Source organism: Capra hircus, chromosome 11 (genome assembly GCF_001704415.2).
Source record: "Capra hircus breed San Clemente chromosome 11, ASM170441v1, whole genome shotgun sequence".
Taxonomy (NCBI): Eukaryota; Metazoa; Chordata; class Mammalia; order Artiodactyla; family Bovidae; genus Capra; species Capra hircus.
The window spans coordinates 26,410,952-26,432,557 of record NC_030818.1 but is presented as its reverse complement, the minus strand read 5'-3'; the positions used below and the strand labels follow the sequence as shown (position 1 = coordinate 26,432,557).

Here is a 21,606-nt window from a genome sequence, read left to right as displayed (position 1 = left end):
AAGTTTCTCACATTATTAAATATTCTCCTGCAACATGATTTTAATGGCTGCCAAGTAGTCCAGTAAATAATTGCACCACAATTTGTTGAACCAATATCTTATGTTGGATTTTTAGATTATGTCCACTATTGCGCTTTATGCATATTACTTCAACAAACATCCTTGTAGAAATAGCATTGAGGTCTTTTCTGATTATTTCCTTAGGATAAATACCTAAAAGAGCAATTGCTTTATGGTCTAGTTTTAATAAAGATTCTCTCATGCACTTTGTCTCTCTCTCTCTCTATCAGGATGAAATAAACATTTGAAAAGAAATCTGAGACAAGAGTGAAAAAAAAAGGTACATATATTTTGCAACAAGTTAAGTATTTCTAAACAGCAGAAACTGGGATAATTAAGGTAAAATACATGTTTAAAAGTTAAAGGCAGTACTCAAAACAGAAAGTGACACAAAACTCATCTTCTTGAAAGCCAAGAACAGAAAGCCAAGAATCCTTATTTGTTGAAGCCAAGAACAGACAGTAAACCCTGTGACATTAAATCAAATCAGGGATGGGGAAACAGGAGAACTAATCCCATACCTCTAAAAACTTACAAGAAGGAAAACAATTATCTATGAAGTTGAGAAACCCTAAAAGATGGCATCTCATGAAAGAAAAAGGTCAACAATCATTGTCCTCAATAGTATAAACATTAGTGCTAATTGTAAGAAAACTACCATGTTCACAGTGTGATAAATATTCAGTTTGATTATTTCAAGTTTCCTTTCCTTTGCTCCAAACCCAAGGATTGTTCTTTGTTCAGAATCACCTACTTTATTCAGGCTTCCCTGGTGGCTCAGGAGTGCAGAAGTCACCTGCTAACGCAGGAGATGCAGGTTCAAGACCTGGGTCAGGAAGATGCCCAGGAAAAAGAAATGGCAACCCTGAAAAACTCCATGGACATAGAAGTCTGGCAGGCTATAGTCTATAGGATTGCAAAGAGTCAGACACGACTTAGCAATTGAACAACAACAATAATGTCTACTTTATTCAAGTGTCAACTCTATAAGATCTTGTCTACCCTTAATCTTTCAACTGCTTACCTAAGCAGGTAAACAGTTTTGCTTGGATAATGTGGTTGGACAGTAATACCTACTGTATTGGAACTTCTCAACTTCTCAAGAAGGAAGGGAACTTCTCAAACTTCAATCTTTCCATTACACTGATAATTAATGTTATATAATGATGACAACTTTTTGCTAACATAGCCAACATATGAAAAGTTCACTCCATGTTTCTCCTAAATTTCAAAGCTTTAACTTGTTTCCTAGGTCTTTAACCACAAAAAAGAAATGATAATTATGTGACATGATAGGGGTGTTAGCTAACAGTATGGTGCTAATCATTTTGCAATAGATAAGTGATTGAAGTCAACACAGTATATATATTAAATTTACACAATGGTATATGTCAATTATATCTCAATAAAGCTGAAAGAAAATTTACCAGAAGCCAGTTTCTTCCTCCGAAAGTCAACCAACCTTTTTTACAAGCACCTAAAGCTATGCTAGAGAAGGCAATAGCAACCCACTCCAGTACTCTTGCCTAGAAAATCCCATGGACAGAGGAGCCTGGCAGGCTGCAGTTCATGGGGTCACTAAGAGTCGGACATAACTGAGTGACTTCACTTTCACTTTTCACTTTCATGCATTGGAGAAGGAAATGGCACTTCACTCCAGTGTCCTTGCCTGGAGAATCCCAGGGACGGGGAAGCCTGGTGGGCTGCCGTCTATGGGGTCGCACAGAGTCGGACACAACTGAAGCGACTTAGCAGTAGCAGCAGCAAAGCTATGCTAGAACTAAGGATCTTTGATTTTTTCCCAGGAATGGCCCATGGAGTAAGAAATAAGGAGCAAGTCACTAGGGCAATCAATTATTTGAAGAGTTAAAAAAAAAAAGCTACCAGAGAAAAATTTGAAGCCTACCTGGTGGCTCAGATGGTAAAGAAACCATCTGCAATGCAGAAGACGTGGGTTCAATCCCTGATTTGGGAAGATCTCCTGGAGAAGGGAATGGCAACCCGCTCCAGTACTCTTTCCTGGAGAATTCCATGGACAGAGGAGCCTGGTGGGCTACAGTCCATGGGGTTTCAAAGAGTCAGACATGACTGGACAACTTTCACTCATAAAGGTACAAGAGATTGAAACTAGAGGTTAAAAGTAAACAAGGGCTAAATAGGGCACCATAACACACAAACAACAAATTAAAAAGAAAATAGATACACTGAATTTGAACAAAACTGAAAACTATACACCAAAGGACACTATCAAGAAAGTGAAAGATAAACCACAAGATGAGACAAATTATTTGCAAATCACATATCTGATATGGTTCAAGTATCCAGAATATATAAAGAACTCTCACAATTCAACAACAGAGAAAAACAACTTTAATAAAAATGGGCAAGGGACTTGAAGAGACATTTCTGCAAATAAGATATACAAATGGCCAATGAGCACATGAAAAAACGTAAAACATACTTAGTCACTGGGGGACTACAAATCAAAACAACAGTAAGATATCATTTCACACTAGAATGGTAATAATAAAAATAATAATAATATAGGAAAAATCATAGAAGCTTGCATGCATGGGGAGAAACTAGAACTCTCTTATATTCCTAGTAGGTAAAATGGCACAGCCACTGCAGAAAACAATTTGGCCATTCTTAAAAAAGTTAAAAAAAGAATTACTATATGACCCAGTAATCTTGCCCCTGAGGACACACCTATGAGATTTATAAAGTTACATATTCACATATAATCTTGCCCCTCAGGACACACCTAAGAGAATTAAAAAATTATATATTCACATAAAAACTTTTACATGAATGTTCATAGCATTATTTTTCTCTACTTTTAAAAAAGAATTATTTTATTTCTGGCTATGCTGGGTCTTCAATGCTGCACGTAAGCTCTCTCTAGTTGTGGCAGGCAATCTTTTCATTGTGGTGGCTTCTGTTGTTACAGAGCATGGGATGGAGGTATGCGGGCTTCAGTAGCTGGGTATATGGGTTCAGCAGTTGTGGTTCACAGGCTGTAGAGTGTGGGCTCACTGGTTGTGGTGCATGGGCTAAGCTGCTCTGAATCATGTGGGCTCTCAGTTCCCTGACTAAACCTGAGTTCCCTGCACTGGCAGGCAGATTCTTGACCACTGGATCACCAAGTAAGTCTCTTAGCAGCATTATTCATAATGGCCAAAACGCAGAAATTACCCAAATGTTCATCAGCTGATGAATGGATAGACAAAAGACGGTATTGTCCATGCACTGGAATATTATTCAGCCACAAAAAAGGAATGGAGTATTGATATATGCTGTTCACACAGATTAATCAAAACACATTATGTTAAGTGAAAGAAGCCAAACATCCCTATATCATATGATTCTACTTACATAAAATGTCCAGAATAGGCAAATCTATATAGATAGAAAGTTGATAAGTGGTTGCCAAGAGGAAGAGGAAGGAGTAAGATGGAGAGTTACTAGTGATAGGAATGGGGCTTCATTTCAGGGTGATGAAAAGCTTTTGAAATTAGAGCATGGTGATGGTTCCACAACATTGTAAATGTACTAAAAACCACTAATTGCACAATTTAAAGTGGTTAAAATGATTACTTTTTACCTTGATTACAAAAAAAAAGTGGTCCCCCAAAATTAGAAAAAGTAAGCCAGAGAGTGGAATGGGCTGCATAAGAACAAAGATTTTCAGAAGGACAAGGTTTAAAAAACATGATTCTAGATGCAACTTACTTTGGAGCTCTTTCAAAAATAAATGGCTAAAGCCTTATTTTTTCAGTCTTACATCTACTAGTTAGAGGAAACTAGATTTGTACATTATTTGTACATTAAAATATGAACATTTAAAAAAATATCAAGGGAACATTTTGATTTATTGCAACTCTGATTATATATATATGCAAGCAAACTATATAATCATGATTGGAGATTAAAATAATCTAGAAAATTAGATTATAATTGGCCCATATCTGTGATTTAAGCTTCATGAAAACATGACCCAGTGAATTACTTTCTACATACACTGTATCACATTTTGAAGGTGCTATAAAGTTCCTTCTGCAGTTTGTTGTGATCCACACAAAGGCTTTTGCAAAGTCAATGAAGCAGAAGTAGATGTTTTTCTGGAATTCCCTTGCTTTCTTGACAAGCCAACTAATGTTGGCAATTTGATCTCTGGTTCCTCTGCGTTTTCTAAATCCAGCTTGTACACCTGGAAGTTCTCGGTTCACATACTGTTGAAGCCTAGCTTGAAGAAGGATTTTGACCCCAACCTTACCAGCATGTGAAATGAGCACAACTGTCTCATGGTTTGAACATTCTTTGGCACAATACTCTCACTTTCTTTGGTATTGGAATGAAAACCGACCTTTTCCAGTCCTGTGGCCACTGCTGAGTTTTCCAAATTTACTAACGTAATGAGTGCAGCACTTTTAACAGCATCATCTTTTAGGATTTGCTAAAGCTGAAGGTCTAGTATCTTGGCCACCTGATTCAAAGAGCTGACTCATTGGAAAAGATCCCAATACTGGGAAAGATTGAAGGTAAAAGGGGAAGGAGGTGGCAGAGGATGAGATGGTTAGCTAGCATCACCAACTCAATGGACATGAATCTGAGCAAACGCCAGGAGTAGTGAAGGACAGGGAAGCCTGGCTGCAGGCTGCAGGCCACAGGGCTGCGAAGAGTCAGACACGACTTAGCTACTGAACACAACATACACATAAAGTTCCTTCTAAAATACAAAATAAAATATAAGAGAACAAAAGCTGTTTTAATAGTCACCCCTGCTGTTAATATTACTAACACTAAAACTGTACTTTTTAAATATAAATTCAGTATCCACACTTGCCTCAGTTGCCAATCTGGCCAAGTTTTAAAGGGGTACCTATGATACCCTACATGTATAAGGACAATCTGTCACATATATAATTTCATAAGCAAACCATCCCATCCCAAGTTTTTATTTACTGAACACTCACAGGGTACATGCGCTTCCCTGGTGGCTCAGCTGGTAAAGAATCTGCCTGCAATGCAGGAGAGCCTGGTTCAATTCCTAAGTCAGGGAGACCCCCTGGAGACGGCAATGGCAATGATTTGCTTGTGAAATTATATGTGTGACAGATCTCAATCCCTTCATCTGTAAAATGAATACAAGACTGCCTTACAAGAGGCAGGATGTGCAGAAGTTAAAAGTTCAAGCTGCGACTATCATTATATAAGATGTTACTGACGAGATAGCTGAGGGAAGGGTCCACGGAACTCCTCGTGTACTTTTACAACTTCCTAAGAGTTTGTAACTAATTCAAAACAAAATTTTTTTAAGTATAGGTGAGAAATCAGACCACCAGTGTTTGAATAGGATCACAATCAATTATTAGCTGTGTGACCTCAATCAATTTACTTATATTCTCTTCTGTAAAATGAAGATAAAAACAGCATTTACCCATAAGATGCTGTGTGAATTAAATAAGCTAGTACATATAAACCACTCACAAAAGTGCTTGTCACGAGGCCCGGCACTCAACTGTCAGCCATTATTAATGTTGCTATGATTATATATTTTTATTCTAAGATCATAATTCAGCTCTAGAATTCTATATGTTTACTGATGTGGATAGATACCAGCTAGTTTGAAAAAAAGAGAAAAAATCTTGGCAGCCATTGTGCCAAACTTCTAGCTCAGCCATCTGTCTTCTTCCTATAAAGAATCCTTCTATAGGATTTAGTGTAATATTTACATAGTAATATTTATTCTTTCAAAAACGGTTATATCACAAAGAGCCACACTGCTGGAGAAGAGTCTTGCTTCTACATCAAGGTCATCTCCACCAAGTGTTCTCCAAGTGGAGAACAATGTCTTATTTTGAAAGCTCCTAAGAACAGAAGAATTCACATTTTCTCTGGCTAAGTCTTACCAGGGCCTTGAAGATGTCAGGAGGTTATTCTTGGCACAGTTCACACTTACTGCCTCTTATCACGGTGGAGGCAGAGATAAGTTTTAGAACTTTATACCTTACTGTTTCTCCTTCTCTTTAATATCCTTACAGACTCTATCTTCCAATTGTTTAATTATCTTCATTCCTGCTTCACAGAGTTATTGGAAGGAGTACATGAATTAGAATACATCAAAGCACCTGGTGTTATACCTGGCATACAGTAAGTATTTAATACACTTTTCTTTCCTTCCTAATCGAGGACTAAGCTAATCGCCTCCATCACAAATGCCAGGCAATTGAGGTGTTCTAATTAGAATTTCACAATGTATGTACACAAACCCCAAAGTTTTTATCCCTGTTTAGAGTTTTCAGTAAAGCAGTATTATGAATCCAGATCCTAGCTGTACTTCCCTGACCACCCTAATCAATTTTATCCAAATCCTAAATATTTAGCTGTTACGGTATCTTTCAAAGCTTAGATATCTTAAACTAAAATAGTTCTAGAAACATGTACTATAAATAGACATCCTTTGTGAAAACATTTTTCTTAAAATTATTCCTAAACTCACCTAAACTGTATTCAGACATATTTCCACTTAAAATGCTTTTTGCTCTTTCTACAATTACTGTAAATGTGCTTCTCCCTTCCTTTCAAAATGTGTAATCTTGTCAAAAAAGGCAGATTTTATAAAAATCAAACACCTGAAGTAATGTTGCAACATGCTAGACTATAACTGTGAGAGAAAAATTAATTCTGTAAAAATGGTATCTTAACTCTCTTCACTCTTTTCTAATGATTTTTAAAACGAGAACAGTGTGTATGCTTTTCACAATATCACTGTTTGCAGCTGAATTTTCTCCTCCTATTTTTAAGATTCTTCTGAAAGTGAAAAAATATGAATAGGAAAAATACCAAAGCTTGATTTTTCAAATAACTACTACTTGAAGAGTAGTTTGGAAAAAGTCTGTTTTCACTTTCAGCCTCAAGAAGAACTTGGCTTTTTTTCATATCAAATGTTACGAGAGAACGGTTAAATGAACTCTTTGCTTTGAATTTTATCTCCAAATGCCAATATATTACTTGGAATGTTTTTTTCTTTAGTTCTGAGAACATAGCAAGACCCAGTTAAAGCAATATTTCCAAACACAAAGTTATAAAACCTAAATTCTGACAAAGACTGCTTGCAAATTCAGTAGAATGAACAATTCGATTCTTAGTAGATTGTTTTTCTTTTACAGGAGAAAAATGCTTAAAAAAAAATCTTAACTGAAGTTATGTTTACCTTACGAAAATACTGTATTCAGGATAGAAGATGCTTGTATATTGGACCCAGGCACCAGCTTCCTCTTCAGTTTCCCTTTTTTTGACTTCTGTTACTGAAAACAGATTAAATGATTCAAATCTTCTTACAGATATATGTCGTAGACAGTCATCCAGTTGTTTTTGTTTCAGAACCTTTGAAATAAAACCAAATATTGTGGTCACAAATATTATATAAATACAACGTTCAGTGTTTAAGAGGTAAGGGGACTTTCATTTCTGATAATGGCAGATAATTCAGATCAAAGTCTTACTGAAAACAACTAGAAAAGATGCAGAAAACATTTTAAAACACTACTCAAAGGCATCAGAGAACAAGGACGATACTGAAGATCTATCAGTCTAATATCTAACAAGGTAAATCTAGTGAGAAGAGTCTGGCTTTTGTGACCACTCTGCTTGTGAGACATTCAATTCCAAAAGGAAGGTCTGAGAAGACAAGCAGTATCTTCAACAGTGTGTAGAATTAGGGGGTAAAAGTTGAATTTCATAGCATACTACCTAGTCAGGAGCAGGTATGTTATTCTGAGCCTGTGTGTGTGTGTGTGTGTGCACACGTGTATATACCTAGACTGGAGTAGTGTGTTATTCTAAGCTGGTATGTGTGTGTTAAGATAAATCAAATAAGTAATTTTGTTGGTGTCATTGCAAACTGGGTTCTTAAGTAAGAGAGAAAGGTAATACAGCTGTTAAGACTAATGAAGTTAAGCAAAAACACTGTAGCTCTGGATCTGAATGAAGTATAATACAAATTAATGATGTATTTCATTTTTTAAAACTAAACAGTGTATTACCTACATCCGATCACTAAAAAGGTCTAAAACCAATGCCCAAACTAGCAGCAATGAACTCACTTAACGCACATACTGCTGTCTCTAAATGACAATTTTTATTAAAACAAAGTAAGGGGAATTCCCTAGTAGTCCAGTGGCTGGGACTCCCAGCTTTCACTGCCAAGGGCATGGGTTTAATAATCCCTGGTTAAGGAACCAAGATGCTTCCCTGGTGGTTCCGATAGTAAAGAATCTGTCTGCAATGCGAGAGACCTGGGTTCAATCCCTGCGTTGGGAAGATCCCCTGGAGGAGAGCATGGCAACCCACTCAGCATTCTTTCTTGCCTGGAGAATCCCCATGGACAGAGGAGCCTAGTGGGCTATAGTCCATGGGGTTGCAAAGAGTCAGACATGACTGAGCGACTAAACACACAAGGAACTAAGATAAGGCAGGCAAGCTGAGGAAGAATGGCAGGAATTATACAAGATAAGCCTGGAACATCATGCACACAAGAAGACAAGAAAGCCTTACAGAATTAGGGGTTATATCAAAAGGATTCAAGAGACAATAGGAAAAGGGTCCATTGGCCAAAGATGGGATACTGTGAATATTAACACAGAAAATAAATGTAACTAAACTGAAACACATTAGTTCATAATGGTGATTTTTATGTGCTTCACTGCTGACCACTGAAGAATGCAAAGAACCAACTTATTTTGAAAACTAGTAATTGAAGAGAAAGAATCAAGTGTTTATCTGTTTTTCCTATATAAACTGTAACTGAGAGTATCCAAATGGAAGAGGGGAAGTTTTTCTTTAAATGAATAGCCCAAGTAATAAATGAAGAAAGAACAACAGAACATCACCATTTTCAACTCCCTCATGAATTCATGAATCAAGGTAATCATGATAAAGAAATGACCACACGTCCCTGTGATTACTGATGAAATTTCACACCACCATTATCTTGTCCAACTAAACAAAACAAAAAATATCAAATCTGAGTTTCATCAAATCTCTAATGGGAAATAGGAAATGCAGGGATAGAGGAACTCACTGATAAAGTGAAATTAGCAAAATTCAAGTTATGGGAAAGTCTACAAAACACTCAGTTTCTTCTAAAATAGACAGCAAGGGCTGGAAAAGAGACACATCAAGGGAATATTTATTAATAGATTAAAAAGACTTAAACATATCAACAATAACAATATTTGGAATTTAATTTGGATCCTGTTTTCAAAAAAATTAAACTGTAAAAAAAATTAGGATACAATGGAGAAAATTTGGAAACTGACCAGATCATCAAAGAATTATTCTGCATAGGATTTGGCATTGCAATTATTTTTTAATGTTATCTTGTATAAGTACATACTGAAATAGTTATAGAAAAATGTTATCTGAGATTATCTGTTATCTCAGTTGTTATCTGAAAATGGTATCTCAGTTATCTGAGATTCACTTCAAAATAATCTGGTGAGAGTTGCATAATGAGAGATTAGAAATGAATTGAAATACTCCAGAGTTAAAAATAGTTGAAGCTTATAGAAGCCTTCCTCAGTAATCAATGCAAAGAAATAGAGGAAAACAATAGAATGGGAAAGACTAGAGATTTCTTCAAGAAAATAAGAGATATCAAGGAAACATTTCATGCAAAGATGGACTCAATACAGGACAGAAATGGTCTGGACCTAACAGAAGCAGAAGATATTAAGAAGAGGTGACAAGAATACACAGAAGAACTGTACAAAAAAGATCTTCACGACCCAGATAATCACGATGGTGTGATCACTCACCTAGAGCCAGACATCCTGGAATGTGAAGTCAAGTGGGCCTTAGGAAGCATCACTACGAACAAAGCTAGTGGAGGTGATGGAATTCCAGTTGAGCTATTTCAAATCCTAAATGATGATGCTGTGAAAGTACTGCACTCAATATGCCAACAAATTTGGAAAACTCAGCAGTGGCCACAGGACTGGAAAAGGTCAGTTTTCATTCCAATCCCAAAGAAAGACAATGCCAAAGAATGCTCAAACTACCACAGAATTGCACTCATCTCACATGATAGCAAAGTAATGCTCAAAAATCTCCAAGCCAGGCTTCAACAGTACATGAACCATGAACTTCCAGATGTTCAAGCTGGATTTAGAAAAGGCAGAGGAAGCAGAGATCAAATTGCCAACATCCGTTGGGTCACTGAAAAAGCAAGAGAGTTCCAAAAAATCACCTACTTCTGCTTTAGACTATGCCAAAGCCTTTGACTGTGTGGATCACAACAAACTGTGGAAAATTCTTAAAGAGATGGGAATATCAGACCACCTGACCTGCCTTCTGAGAAATCTGTATGCAGGTCAAGAAGCAACAGTTAGAACTGGACATGGAATAACAGACTGGTTCCAAATTATGAAAGGAGTACGTCAAGACTGTATATTGTCACCCTGCTTATTTAACTTCTATGCAGAGTACGTTATGAGAAATGCTGGGCTGGAGGAAGCACAAGCTGGAATCAAGACTGCCAGGAGAAATATCAGTAACCTCAGACATGCAGATGACACCACTCTTAGGGCAGAAAGCAAAGAGTTAAAGAGCCTCTTGATGAAAGTGAAAGAGGAGAGTGAAAAAGCTGGCGTAAAACTCAACATTCAAAAAACTAAGATCATGGCATCAGGTCCCATCACTTCATGGCAAATAGATGGGGAAACAATGGAAACAGTGACAGACTTTTTTTTTTTTTTTTTTTTTGGCTCCAAAATCACTGCAGATGGTGATTGCAGCCATGAAATTAAAAGACGCTTGCTCCTTGGAAGAAAAGTTATGACCAACCTAGACAGCATATTAAAACGCAAAGACACAACTTTGCCAACAAATGTCCATCTAGTCAAAGCTATGGTTTTTCCAGTAGTCATGTATGGATGTGAGAGTTGATCTATAAAGAAAGCTGAGTGCTGAAGAATTGATGCTTTTGAACTGTGGTGTTGGAGAAGACTCTTGAGAGTCCCTTGGACTGCAAGGAGATCCAACCAGTCCATCCTAAAGGAGATCAGTCCTGAATATTCATTGGAAGGACTGACGGTGAAGTTGAAACTCCAATACTTTGGCCACCTGATGTGAAAAAACTGACTCATTGGAAAAGAGTCTGATGCTAGGAAAGATTGAAGGCGGGAGGAGACTGGGATGACAGAGGGTGAGATGGTTGGATGGCATCACTGACTCAATGGTCATGAGTTTGAGTAAACTCTGGGAGTTGGTGATGGACAGGGAAGCCTGGCGTGCTGCAGGCCACAGTGTCGCAAGGAGTCAGACACAACTGAGTGATTGAACTGAACTGATAGATACCTGAATGGCTATTAAAGTATTATTTCCAATTTTGCATATATCTGACATTTCCTTAAAGTTTTTTAATATATAAAGCACTCTAATAGTCATAAACAAATTAAATATAACTAAAAAGATATCTAAAACTAAATATACTTGGAAGTTAAGCAACAGACTTCTAAATAATCTATGAATCAAAAAACACACAATGGAAATTAGAAACCATTTTGAACTGAATAATAAGAATACATATCAAAACAGGAAATGTAGCTAAATCCATACTAAGAGGGAAATATATGGAAAAGCTAAAAATCAGTAAGCTAAGTAGCCACTGCAAAAACTCAAAAAAGAACAAATTAAGTCCTCAGAAGAGTAAAAGCTAATAAAGCAGAAAACAAACAAAGCAGGGGGGATTAACAACATCAAGGGATGGTTCTCTGAAGAGATTAATAAAACTGATAAACCCCTGATGAAGCTATTAAGGAAAAAAGAAAGAAGGTATAAATTTCAATGACATAAGGAGATCACTGTAGATCCTACAGGCATTAAAAAATGCAAAGGAATATTATGAAGACTAACTGAAAATTTAGATGAAATGGACAAATTCCTGGAAAAATACAACTAACCAAAAGTGACACAAGCAGAAATGGAAAGTCTAAATAGTCCTAAACAATTTTAAAAATAAAATGCATAAATAAAAATTTTATCACAAATAAAACTCCAAGTCCAGACTGTTCACCAGCAAATGACACCAAACATCTAAGCAAGAATTAATTTAAGTCTTACCACACTCTTCATTAAATTCTCAAATAACCCCATGGGATAGATACCTATTATGTGACAGAGGAAGCTAATGAAAAGGAATGGTAATTTGCTCAAGGTCAGAAAGCTAATAAGAAGCAAATTCAGGCTATCTGACTACAGAGCTTGAACTTTCAACACCTTTTCTTGTGGAGAATGTGGTAGCCTGGCAGCAAACACCACATTTCCACTTCCTTTACAATACCTTCCTATGCTAAAGCTAGAAACCACATTTCCCAGATCCCTAGACATCAGTTTCAGACGTGCTTTTGGTTTAGCTAACCTGATGGACTAACATGAGATTTGAAAGAAAGAAAGATGGAAAGAAGAAAGATCCATTTCTGCAATGTGTGCTAGTAAGGACAGTTCTAAAGACATTTGGATCTTCAGCAGCTTTAGCAGAGGGTCCAATGTTCACGCTGTAATTTAGCGGAGAGTGAAAGACTGAGTAATGGAGCACGTGCATGCACACACACACACACAAACACACACACACACAGTACAAGTGTCAAACCTTTGCTGGTAAACACAGAGCAGGCAAGGTGTACTTTTGGAGTCTATAGTTCCAGAAACAGCTTCTTGATCACCAGAGACCACAGACAATGTGAAATGGTCCCAGAAAGAAGCTCAAGTTCTTCATTTTGGTAGAGGTAGCATCTCTCTTGCAGGCCAGCTTTTGTGTTGTTCTGGGACTCATTCTTTGTAGGTTCCTTTAGTTCCTCCAAAGATTTTACAAGCACTTAATTCCCTTTAAAAAGCCCTTTTCTGCTTAAAATAGCTAGAGTTGTTTCTCTTATCTGAAAAGGAACCCTGACTACATAAAGGCAAACCGAGATCAGAACCAAGCAAGAAACCATAACAACATGAATAATATACCTTGAGGGAAAAAATAGGCTTAAAATTTTTATATTATATAGAAGGTTTATAAGGTTGATTTTTTTAAATGGAACATCAGAAAAGTTGCCTCTCTTTGGCTTGTTTGAGAGTTTCCTTTAAAAATAAAAGGGCGGGGCTTCCCTGGTGGCTCGGTGGTGAAGAATCTGCCTGCCAGTGCACGCGACACGGGCTAGATCCCTGACCCAGGAAGATCCCACGTGCCTTGGGGCAACCAAGCCCCGACGCCACAGCTATTGAGCTGTGTTCCAGAGCCCGAGAGCCACAACTTCTGAAGCCTGTGAACCTAGAGCCAGTGCTCCGCGACAGCAGAGGCCACCGCAGTGAGAAACCTGCGCACTGCAGCCAGAGAGTAGCCCCTGTTCTCCCCAACTAAAGAGCCCGCAGAGCAACGACGACCCAGCACAGCCAAGGATGAAATACATAAATAGAATTTTTAAAATAAATAAAATAAAAGGATGAATTGTTTTAAAAGTTTACCAAAAATAGTCTTATTGTTATCTTCATCTGTGATTATGAGGAAGAAAAACACATCACTAAACAAAGCTTACTCTCAAAAAAAATTGTTATAAAATATAAAACGTAGATATTATAAATTGCCACAGATCTTGTCCAATTAATGTCCAAAAATCAAATGTCTTTTTATACTAATTAAGTTACTCTGATGTCAAGGTAATGTCATTATAAATCACTAAGGTAAAAAGTTATTAAATCAACACATGTATAAAATTGGAAGAGGCTTTTATAGTTTAGTAAATTCCATGATCTACAATATGACAAGGTAATTCTCAAAGAAAGTAAATAATATATTTAGAATAAATAAAAGGGAACATTTATTTACATAATCTATACACTACTCAGTAAAGGTAATCATATGCAATGGAGATCAATTCAGATTACTACTGATTCAGTTATTTCAAGGTTATCAAAAATGTCTGCACCTTTGTGACTTGAGAGGATATTTAAATTTCCCATCAAGGTATAATCTTGTCAGCTACCGCTTTTAGAATATTGCCTTCCAACTCCCTAAGTAAATAATTAAGTAATAATCAAAAGGAATTACGGGGTGGGGTGGTGAAGGAAAATACGCAAAGTTCAGATATAAAAGGTTATATACCTTACAAATAAAGTTTGGGGTCTGGGCTAGAATTGTGAAGTCAAAAAGTACCTATAGAGAGCAGCTTCCTAAAATGGCAAAAAACTAGATGTAAAAAAGGAATATAGCCTCTCTTTGCCACAGATAATTCAGAAGGAACAAGAAGGCAATGAAAACCAGGTAGACAGTGAAAACATTCAGTTGTCTGAAAGCTTCAGAAAAAGAAACAAATGAAAATGTTTTCAACAATAACCAAAAAGGTGATGGATGTGTTAACTCACTGGGGGGTGGAGGTGGGGAATACTTTCACAATGTATACATATATCAAATCATCACATTCTGTAGTTTACAATATGATTTCTCAGTTATATCTCAATAAAGCTGAAACTTTTAAATGGTAAATTTTTTTACTCTTAGAAAAATTCATATAAAAGCATCATTTTTAGGACTCTTAGGAATTAAAATAAATCATAGATTTCTGGTCTTAATTTAAATACTAAAAATGAGCCAAATAAAAATATTCAGCATTATTTTAGGAATGGGGGTTAAAGTATTTAATCTCTGGAAAATTGTTATATTACTCTTAGGAAGGCTATTGATTAATAATCTAATAAATTTACAGTCAAGGCTATGGTTTTTCCTGTGGTCATGTATGGATGTGAGAGTTGGACTGTGAAGAAGGCTGAGCACCGAAGAACTGATGCTTTTGAACTGTGGTGTTGGAGAAGACTCTTGAGAGTAACCTGGAATGCAGGGAGATCCAACCAGTCCATTCTGAAGGAGATCAGCTCTGGGATTTCTTTGGAAGGAATGATGCTCAAGCTGAAACTCCAGTACTTTGGCCACCTCATGCAAAGAGTTGACTCACTGGAAAAAACTCTGATGCTGGGAGGGATTGGGGGCAGGAGGAGAAGGGGACGACCGAGGATGAGATGGCTGGATGGCATCACGGACTCGATGGACGTGAGTCTGAGTGAACTCCGGGAGATGGTGACGGACAGGGAGGCCTGGCGTGCTGCAATTCATGGGGTCGCAAAGTCGGACACAACTGAGCAACTGAACTGAACTGAACTGAACTGAAATTTACAGTTCTGAAAATGTAAAAAGACACATGCTTTCACACTTGGAACCTTCTAAACTTTTTATTTTCTTTGCTGCACAGTGAAAAGTTCATTTCTTTCAAGGACTTCCCTGGTGTTCCAGTGGTTAAGAATCCGCCTGTCAATGCTGGGGACAGAGGTTTGATCTCTGGTCTGGGAAGATCTTACATGCTGGGAGGAACTAAGCCCGCCCTCTAGAGACAGCAAACCATAACTACTAAGCCAAAAATAAAGAAACTTTTTAAAGTCCATTTCTTTCAAAATAATTATTGGTGAAATATTTTGTTTTCAGATTGACAAGCTACATACTTCTAACTCAAGAAAGCATTCCCGTTCACCATTTTTAACCTAAAGCATATTCCTAAATATTTTTAAGGAATCCAACAAAACCCAATTATTAATCTTAATAACTCAGAAACATAAAAGAAGAAAATCTCCTCCAGTCACTGATATATATATATATGTCAATAAGGTTTGAACTGTGGGGGTCAGGAGTGAGCATTACAATTTAGATGCTTAAGGTTAAAGTATGTTCCACAGAGCACACAAAAGTCTATTTCATCTGTGACTATTTGGCAGTATAAAGTTCTATAATCAACTGAAATGTAAGTTTAACTTCAACAATGTGAAAAATCCTTATAAATACAATGATGTATAAAGTGTCAGAAAAAAAAAAATGGAATGAAAGAGCACAAATGACCCTGCTCAGCTGCTGCTGTAGAAAGTGATCCCTAGTAATGTCAATAAAAACCAAGGAAGAGTCCACCACTCAACTCCTCACTTACATAGGGATCCAAACCACACTTCTCAGTGCAAGATCTATATAGGCACAACCATTTCTAAGACATGGTTTCTTGGTGTCTGTTTGCCATTTTCTGTCAAGGAATTGGGAGGCAAAACAGGACACAAAACTCAGCGCATCTCTTGTAACTGACTCTGAATTAACAGACCCTATTCATTCCCTCTATTAAATATTCAGACTGGGCCATGTGAACTGAATAGTCCCAAGGTACTATTCCTGCCCTTCCCCATTGAGTTGGTTGCTGAGTTAATCGGCCTTTTTCACAAGCTTTTTACACCAGCTGTTCTTATTATTGTCATGCATTAACTATTACAAAAACTAATGAAATAACAATTATGAGGAATGGTAATCATTATTCCATTTTATTTTTATATTTCTTCCATAAAAGTTAAGTTGAATGTTTTGGAAAGATAAAGGTAAGTTTGCTTGAGAAGTTAAGTTACTTAAAAGTTTACTACCAATTTCACTGTGGGCAGACAGCTGTATAAACTTAGGAAACTAATTATAATTTTTTAGGACAATTTGACACTCAGATTGTAGCTTCATTTTAGCATATGTATCATTTTCACCACTGACCTTTTTAACCAACGTTCTCAATTAGTCAACAAGGTAATAGGTACTCCTATTGTTCAGCATCTTGTTCTGGGAAGGATTTTGGTCACTCACATGGAATTGTTTTTCTGGTAGTCAACAGTCTTCAATTTTTTCTCAAAAAAAACAGGTTCTCTCTTTCCCTGACTATATTTCATCAAATGCAATACATCATTGATTATGATTCATTTTTTTTCCCTTCCTTCTGATGTTACATAGAATAGGCTGCCTATTGACTGGGATGCCATTAACTAAAAGACATATCCCTATTTCAAAGATGTTATAATTAAAACTACACACCTGGGAATAGATGAAAAATGGTTTGAAAATAATCAGGTTCACTGGAAAAGAAGTTTAAATATAGAAGAGTAAAAACCCACTCAAAATTCTACCGTTCGGGAAAAGCACAGTTAAACATCCATCTATGCATATACATATAGCTATGAATGAGTTTGAAATGGCTCATACTATACATACTGTTTATATTTTGTTTTAGATTGCTCTCTTTGGTACTATAAAAATCAGTTTTCTGATAAATGCACTGTGATGATCTCACTTGGATGCCCATTTTTGCATACTTACCCAGTACATGGCTATTTTTATTTTTAAAAAACATTTATTTATGTATTTGGATGCAACAGGTCTTAGTGGCTTGTGGGATCTTTAGTTTCAGCATGAGCAATCTTTTTAGTTGCGGCACGCAAACTCTCCGTTGTGGCATGTGGGATCTAGTTTCCTGAGCAGGGATCAAACCCAGGGCCCCTGCATTGGGAGCAAGGAGTCTTAGCCACTGGACCACCAGGAAAGTCCCCATAAGCTGTTTTTAAACGTTAAACATAAATCAAATTCTTTGTTAGGAAATCATAATAGGATTAGAAAATAGACAATTAGTTTATTCCTAACCCTGGAAAATAATTTCACTTTAAAATAATCAGAAACGGAAGAGATCTTAAAGAAATCTAGTCCCACTTCCTCATTTACAAATGAAGTACAAATAGGTTGCTCATCATCACAGGTAGATCTGGGACTAAATCAAATTGTATTATATTCTATTCTAGAAATCTTCCTGTCTCTTTCTACATTGACAGTCTCAAATGTATATTACCTGCTTTAATTTAAATTGTACTATAAAATATTCCATTAATCAGATTCTTCAGCCAAGTATGCAGATGCCTAGGCCCTGTTATTCATTCTGTAGGTGGTTGTGAGATGTGCGTAAGCATGTAAGGGTCACTGCTACTTTTTCATCTGCTCTATAATCCTTCCTCTTGAGAAATGCCCCTCCCTCACTCTACGCAATAATGGCAGGGTTGTTATTTTCATCGCCACAGTGTGGGCTGATGACCCAGGTCAAAGTGCACAATTCTCCTAGAAACAGCAATTGGTTCAAACTTGGCTTATTAGAGTCGTTTTAGAGGAAATGATTTGGGTGTTAGCGAAAAGGGTTATTTCTTCTGGATCACTAGCTGGGTGGATGATGAGGTAGCTATTTTTGCAATCAGGTAGTCTAACCCAATAAAGAAGAAAAAAAAAAACAATATCCACAGCCTCTATTGATATTGATCCATAGACTTCCAGACCTCATCTGATTCAAGTGGGCGCTAGATTCAAAAGTCAGCAATTTATCATGCGACCTGGTATCAAATGATGAACTAGGTCAACCAGATTTTCTCTCCAAAAATATTAATTGTAAAATACAGAAAATATTGGACAGTGAAGGTAGAGGGCCACGAGATAGCACTGGAGCCCTAGTGGAAACACAGGATTGTGAGGAGAGAAAAGGAGACATAAGCAGATGTCATCGAAAAAGCAAGAGAGCTCCAGAAAAACATCTATTTCTGCTTTCTTGACTATGCCAAAGCCTTTGACTGTGTGGACCACAATAAACTGTGGACAATTCTGAAAGAGATGGGCATACCAGACCACCTGACCTGCCTCTTGAGAAACCTGTATGCAGGTCAGGAAGCAACAGTTAGAACTGGACATGGACCAACAGACTGGTTCCAAATAGGAAAAGGAGTACGTCAAGGCTGTATATTGTCACCCTACTTATTTAACTTCTATGCAGAGTACATCATGAGAAATGCTGGGCTGGAAGAAGCACAAGCTGGAATCAAGATTGCTGGGAGAAATATCAATCACCTCAGATATGCAGATGACACCACCCTTATGGCAGAAAGGGAAGAAGAACTAAAGAGCCTCTTGATGAAAGTGAAAGAGGAGAGCGAAAAGTTGGCTTAAAGCTCAACATTCAGAAAACTAAGATTATGGCATCTGGTACCATCACTTCATGGGAAATAGATGGGGAAACAGTGGAAAACAGTGTCAGACTTTATCTAGGGGGGCTCCAAAATCACTGCAGATGGTGACTGCAGCCATGAAATTAAAAGACGCTTACTCCTTGGAAGGAAAGTTATGACCAACCTAGACAGCATATTAAAAAGCAGAGATATTACTTTCCCAACAAAGGTCTATTTAGTCAAGGTTATGTTTTTTTCAGTAGCCATGTATGGATGTGAGAGTTGGACTATGAAGAAAGCTGAGTGCCGAAGAATTGATGCTTTTGAATTGTGGTGTTGGAGAAGACTCTTGAGAGTCCCTTGGACTGCAAGGAGATCCAACCAGTTCATCCTAAAGGAGATCAGTCCTGGGTATTCATTGCAAGGACTGATGTTGAAGCTGAAACTCCAATACTTTGGCCACCTGATGCAAAGAGCTGACTCACTGGAAAAGACCCTGATGCTGGGAAAGATTGAGGGCAGGAGGAGAAGGGGATGATAGAGGATGAGATGGTTAGACGGTTGTCACCGACTCGATGGACATGGGTTTGGGTGAACTCCAGGAGTTGGTGGTGGACAAGGAGGCCTGGCATGCTGTGGTTCATGGGGTCACAAAGAGTCGGACATGACTGAGCGACTGAACTGACTGACTGAAGCTGATGTCATGAAGATGTCCCATAAGAAAGAGAAAAATAATTCATATCTCTAGTATTGTTCAGATTTCTCAGTTTTCCAGTTCTGAATGCTCACAAGATACAAATGGTCTGTTCACTTGAAACATATTTACAAAGAGCCTGAAAATGTTTAAAACACATGGCAGATTCAGTTATTACAGAAAATAATTCACTTTCTCCCCTGCCCTCTCCAAGGGAAAAAAAAAAAATTTTTTCTGCCCCCTTGACTAAGATTCTTATTTTGACCAACAGGATATTAGTAAATATTTAAAATATTAATATGTTTCAGTGGTTGCATTTGCTCTCTTATACCTCTGTCATCACCATGAAAACATGAGAGCTAACTCATCTCAGGATTAGAGGCATGTGGACCAAGCATGTAGCCTAGAGGCACTCAGCTGATCGCAGCCTGTTAGTGGCCCACAAACAGAATAAATGCTCACTGTTGTACGCAACAGTATGTGATGTATGTAATGGCATTGCATACAACAGTACATGTATGTATTAATATCTGATGGTGTGGTTATTTGTTACTCAGTGATAGCTCTCTGATACAATACACTGAGGATAAGATCCTGTGGGCCACTTAAAGGCTGTCCTTATTCTCAGGCTTTCTACAACACATAACAGTTATCTACTAAAAATTAACTACCCAGGCCCTGTGCAGAAGATGGAGGTTAATAAAATAACATCTTTCCCCGGGGAGAATTTCTATTCTCGTGAGAAAGATGGATTCTAATCAAATGCTCATTAAATAATGTGAAAGGGGGTTACACATAGAGTCACCTATGGGTCTAACTCAGCCCATAGGAGTCAGCAGAGGTGTCACATAAGAGGAGATTGACACAGAGGTCTGAGGGAAGAACAGTCATTTATTAAGTAGAGATGATGATAGAAAGACTCTAAGCAGTGAGCACAAATATACCAAAACATTAAATTTCAAAGCGTGAGGGGAGTTCAAATGGCAGCCATGGCTGAAACTCACTTTTATGCTAAAGTAGACAGCAACTCAGAATGAATATAAATGATGGTCAACTAGAGTTTTTACTAAGAATCACTTGTCATCATAATAAGGTTTGATTGATCAATTTAAAGCCTTAATTTACTATTTTGATAATTCAACTTTGTTTACTTCACTACAGAAAGTTCCTACAATAATGCTCTATAAGGACATGCATTTTATTATCCTATAATACCATCTGTAACATTAATAGCAAAACCAGATCATGAATGCTCTGCAAGGGCTGTCAATGTGTCAGCAAAGAAAAGGTCTTTGAGTGTGTCATGACAGCACTGTAAGGCCACAGTATGAAAAGACGACTCCAGACAACTGCAAACAAAGTAACCCCCAAAATACTAAACACACACAATATCAAATAAAGTGGCAGTAGCTGAGAAACTCTTCTCAAAACACAAATCAGAAACGCAAAGTGTCCTACTGAATAAAGGTTTCAGCAGGAAACCCCAGGCAGAAGCATAACATTGAGGTATCAACAACAGATTTCACTTCAAGCGCTTTGGCAAGGAGTGTCAGTGATGTCAAATAAGAAAATTTTCCAACTGGCACACCACTGAAGTTACCAGCAACAGAGGCATCTTCGAAGTGCTAAAAGATAACCGCCAGTAAACAACATACAGAGACGCAAGGATTTCACTGATCACTTCAAACCACAAGATAAACAAGTAACTATCGCGTGGAAGAGAAGGGGTGGGCGGGGGCAGCTCTTACAACTCCCTTGGCTCAGCTCCACGGAAGAAACCGAAGCAACACGTGCAAGGCCACAGTCCCTACACAGTCAACCACGCTGATCACCAAAAGAGGGGCCAGATTTGGGGCTAGAAACAGGCTGGGAGTTAAGAAACAAGGAGAAGAAACCAGGGGAAGAAAGTAAAACAGAAGCAGAAAAGGGCAGTATGGGCTGCGGAGCGGCGGTTCCACCAACCCTGCTGGCGGGCAAGAAGAAAAGTC

At 37.6% G+C, this 21,606-nt stretch overlaps 1 protein-coding gene across 1 annotated transcript in view; it reads right to left on the bottom strand.

Moving 5' to 3' along the window:
* CAMKMT (calmodulin-lysine N-methyltransferase) overlaps positions 1-21,606 on the bottom strand; it is a 417,640-nt gene that overhangs the window by 395,212 nt on the left and 822 nt on the right. Inside the window, exon 2 of the mRNA XM_005686557.3 lies at positions 7,277-7,449. Within this exon, the coding sequence (XP_005686614.1) occupies positions 7,277-7,449 (173 nt within the window). The remainder of the gene's footprint in view (positions 1-7,276; positions 7,450-21,606) is intronic.